General features: G+C 30.1%; 1 protein-coding gene across 1 annotated transcript in view; it reads right to left on the bottom strand.

Annotated features, from left to right (window-relative positions):
- Nucleotides 1-3645, bottom strand: part of LOC106472376 (regulator of nonsense transcripts 1-like) — a 63551-nt gene extending 59906 nt beyond the window's left edge. The window contains exon 1 of the mRNA XM_013933016.1: nucleotides 3285-3645. Within this exon, the coding sequence (XP_013788470.1) occupies nucleotides 3285-3464 (180 nt within the window). The 5' untranslated portion in view covers nucleotides 3465-3645. The remainder of the gene's footprint in view (nucleotides 1-3284) is intronic.
- Between the last annotated feature and the right edge of the window lie 1277 nt (nucleotides 3646-4922).

The following is a 4922-nucleotide window of genomic DNA, read 5'->3' as shown; positions in this document are numbered from 1 at the left end:
GGAACATGTAGCTCACATTAAGCTAATGAATTACATTACCCACAAGCTACTACGAGCTGCTCCCCTGTGTGCCTTGTGAAATATTTTTATTATAATATTATCATTAATTTTACCTAATCTAACATTAACTTACCTAAAAGGATCCATATTTTTATATTTTTTGTTACTTTTATAATTATATTAAAAAGAATAAACATGAAAACAAAAAAAATACTTAATCTTCTTTTTTCTTACTCTCAATTGTCGAAGGGAGTTAACCCTAATTATTTAATGCTTATGATAGTAATGCACCTAATTTTTATTTAATTAGATAATACACCAAAGAATATAAACTAATAACATGCAAAAAGTAGACAAATTCCTTTACCTCTCAAATTTTATCTGTCTTTCTAACTATGCGACTAGAGTCACTACAAATTCATCCAAGCTAGTCATTAACTTTCTCATTGGAACAATTTCGGTACTCTGAGTGAAACTGACATTTAACCATTCTAACATAACGTTATTTGATAGATAAAAACCTTGACTTTCTATTGGTTATAGGTTAATATACAATTAAACGAAAGAGAGAACTATTAATGAATTTTAAAATGAGGATGTGACAGGTAGGTGTAGCAGGAGGGGTTCAATTTTCTATTTGATAGCTCTGTAACCAAATAAAATTGAAGAATATAAAAATTATGATTTGTCTGAGCAATGATGATTTTATAGAGAGTAATCTATGTTTAATTTCGTACTTTTTGGAGGGGTGGTGGATAAAATAGTGAAACTGACATGCTAAAAGAAAATGTGTCATGCGAGTCACACTAGGGGAAATTCAGGATTTTTTTAAATATTCTCTTGTATAATTAAGAACTTAAAACTTGTATACTAATAACATATTAGTTATCAGCTAAGATATTAGGCTATATTAATTGGTATAACATAAACAAAAAGTAGATTAATAAAATTTTGAATGTATGACAACTAAAACCGTAGTAAAGAATACCCATGGCAAGAGGGCTAATCAAATTGCAAGTGCACTAATCAATATCACAAAATATCAACAACTCAAAATTAGCATTCCTGATTATTCCAACTATCCAAGTAATCAAAATATTACCATTATAATTTCACATTATTATTTTTGATTAATTCAAGTTGGTTAAACTTAATTGATTACTGTCACATACATGGAAATAATCAATTAATCAAAATTAATGTTTCTGATTATTAATATTTAATATTATTGAATATTCCAGCTATTCAAGTCTCATGAGAATAATCGATTAGTTGAAGGTAATTGGTCAGCTAGCCCTATGACTAATCAATTATTAAATTCCACTGATCACCTAAACTCTAATAAAACTGTGTAGTGCTATGCAGTGATCATGTGACTAAAGGCAATCTAAACAGCAATAACTGTAAATTACACACTGTAAACCGAAAAATAGCATGGCTTTACAAGTGCCAAAAATATATGTGCAACAAGTCACAAAGTTATGAAATAATTCAGTACATAAATTGTGAAATATAATACTTTATTGTAACAGTCATGAATTTTTTTTTAAATCCCCCCAATTTTCACAAGGCATTATCAACAACATAAACGCTCTGAGAGTAATTCATAGCTTTAACCTTTCTACTATAGGTGGGTAAATTCTACCCAGCCCATATTCCCTAAAGTAACCATAAGGCAGTTATACTGTAACTTTTTAACATGTAAATATATCTTCACAAAATTTTGCAGATTATCAGTAAACATTAACAAACATTTGAACACAACATATCAGATTTTTCAATTCATTTTTAAATTAATTATTTACTCGTGCATTTTTTATTTTTGAATGTTGACTCCAACATGCAATGTAATTTTGATTTTAAGATTAAAAATACTTTTTGCATCAGAAAATTGTCACATAACACATGCGAAATCTCTATAATCTTATAATAACCTACAGATAATTATCAAACATATTTTAGAAAAGAACTTTATATTTTATGTTATTTTCACCCTTGTTTCTCTGTATGAAGTTGGTCTATTCAACCAACCTCGTAATCACCATAAAAAATTAGGAAATAGATATAAATTACACTTTTTTCATTCTAAAATGACTACAAATTGTAACACGAAACCACAAGTGTTTAAACATTTTAAAATTTAAATCTCATAACATTATAGATATATAAAAATCTATTTTTATTTTATTCAGCTTTCAGCAATGTCTCACTAACATTACACAAGTTAAATGATGCAGTGCACATTCACTCATGTTACAGTGTTTAAAAATATAAAACTGGCCTTTACAAAGTCACATCTTGGCTGTGTTCTAGTGGACCAGTATTTTGTAAAATACAGTCACATTTTGGTTATAATACATTATATATATACATTATATACTTGAACCTGATGATGACAAAACGTTGTCGAAACGTCGTACATTTGCTGTTATGTTAAACTTATATTAAAGTTTTTCTTCATTACCAATTCAAGCTGTCTCCAACCATTATTATATATGTACATACATTACTATTTACAAATAAGTTATGAAATTTCAGTTATTTTTCTTAAAAACCTAGAACAGTAACTAAAGAAGTATAGAAAACAATTATCTCTTCTAGTTATGATAATTGAAGAATTTTCCCAGCAGCTTTTTTTAGCAGTAACACATTTATATGGTAGACCTACATAAACTGCATACATGCAGCTGTACTCATTTCACTACTGTTTGCCACTTTGTCAAGATGGTAATTGCTTTACCAGGCAAAATCACATGACTGTGACATCACACCAACCTCAAGAATAGCAAATGGGACAAAAGACCACATTATGCTATCACATCAAGTATATTTTAAGGCCTTACTAAATTCGTTACTATTTTTTTTTTTTTTTGTAAATACAAATAAAAAAAATTCAAGTTTGAGATCATACTCTATTATTTTCAACTTCAAGTTTTTAATTATAAACACATGTTACACTGAGTTTTAGACTTAGACTCAGAGGACAAACTTTCTGCCATTAGTATAATTTATATTATCTAAGTCAATAATCGGTGACAAAATTACTCTGTCAGTGTTACAGTTAATGAGTTATGTGACTGACATTTACTGATATTAGTAACGGCAATGACTATAAATTACACTACTGCCATTACATGTATAAGTTTTTAGGCTTAACACTAGTAGAACTACACAGACTAGTCAAGTTCAACTTCAAAGTAGTGCTACTGTAGTCTGTATCATGATTCAATATAAATGTAATTTATATAACTATAGCAAAAACAATTTAATACTACTTTATTTACCTGACTTCGTGATTGAACCTGAGGATGCTCTAGTTGAGAAGTCTGAGTTTGTGAAGGAAGGGTGAAATCAGTGAAATCAAATTCTGAGCCTTGAGTATCAGCACCTAAAAGATCAGCCCCTTCTTCCGTGTCAAGAAAAGTCAAGGTTTGAGAGCTAGGTCCATAAGCATCAACACTCATATTTTATAATTTTGAAAATGAAATTAGCCCAAAGCAGATTAATCAACGTTCTAATAAAACCTTAAATAGTAACCAAACACTGATGTTATTATGTAATGTTAACGTTAAATTTACTACAATTTGACTAAGACTAAAATCCATAACCATACGCCATTCCACTCGTGCAATTGGTTTCATCTAACTGCTGTGACGTTATTGATGACGTAATATAACGCCTAAGTAAAGTTGTATTTAAATAAAAGGAGTATATAAAAATAAAAACAAGAATATATACGCCATTAAATATTTTGTAGATGGTAGCAATCAGATTAAATTTTAAAATTTTTATGCGTAAAAACAATGTTGTGTGACATTTATATCATTACATCATATGTGCCTAACCATATTTAAATAAATGTCGTTAGACGATTATCGTGCTAATGAATCTCTTACAAATCCTTTTATACAAATTCTGTCGAAAAAAAAACACATCGTGTTAAGTTGGAGGTTAGTAAGGTTCATAACCGGATCGTTGACGTAACCCATGCGCTCATTGCTTAGTTGAAAAAGATTGGGCTATGTCGTAATCAAATATCACAGTTCAACAAACTGCAAAGAAAGATAATATTTATGAACGCTTATCAAAAACATCAGGAGATATTTCACTCCCAGGTTCATTAAAATCATTATTTTAGTAAAATTTCATTTATAATACAATGACATTGTTTTTCCTATATTACATTCAACCACAATTATCTGAAACACGTTTCCTCACATCACCGTAGTGTTAGACTGATTTTGACATTACAATCCAGTTTAGACCTTGACGTTTTGAAGGCATACGACTGTTGGACACAATTGTTATGACATAACAATATACGTGTAGCCTAATCCTTGACTGTCTAGCAATAATATACACACTTTTAAACTAGCAGTTATATTTTGACATAACACTCCACTCGATAATTTGATTGTTTAGCATTTGTATACACATAATTGAACTAGTAGATGAATTTTGACATAAGTTCACTTTGTAAGATGGCTGTCAAGCATTCATATCAAATATGTGGGCATATCATCTGTTTACTACATACTGACACATGTATATCTGTTATCAAAAACATCAGGAGATATTTCATATTGTTATGACATAACAATATACGTGTAGCCTAAACTTTGACTGAATGACAGCAATATGATAAGTTGGAGGTTAGTAAGGTTCATAAACGGACATATGTATTTATCGTTGACGTAACCCATGCGCTCATTGCTTAGTTGAAAAAGATTGGGCCATGTCGTAATCAAACACAATAAGTGTGTAAACAAACTTGTGTCAGAAGTGGGATGGGACCCAACGTTGCTGTGTGGACTTCAGGGCTCTTAACAGTATAGCCCACTGCCAAGAATTGATGATACTGTTGCGTCAGCGAGTCACATGACTAGTGTGACGCCACGTTTCTAGAACTATCCCGTACCTTG

This window comes from Limulus polyphemus, unplaced genomic scaffold (assembly GCF_000517525.1).
Source record: "Limulus polyphemus unplaced genomic scaffold, Limulus_polyphemus-2.1.2 Scaffold5282, whole genome shotgun sequence".
NCBI classification, from domain to species: Eukaryota; Metazoa; Arthropoda; class Merostomata; order Xiphosura; family Limulidae; genus Limulus; species Limulus polyphemus.
This window is presented reverse-complemented; position numbering and strand designations above follow the sequence as displayed.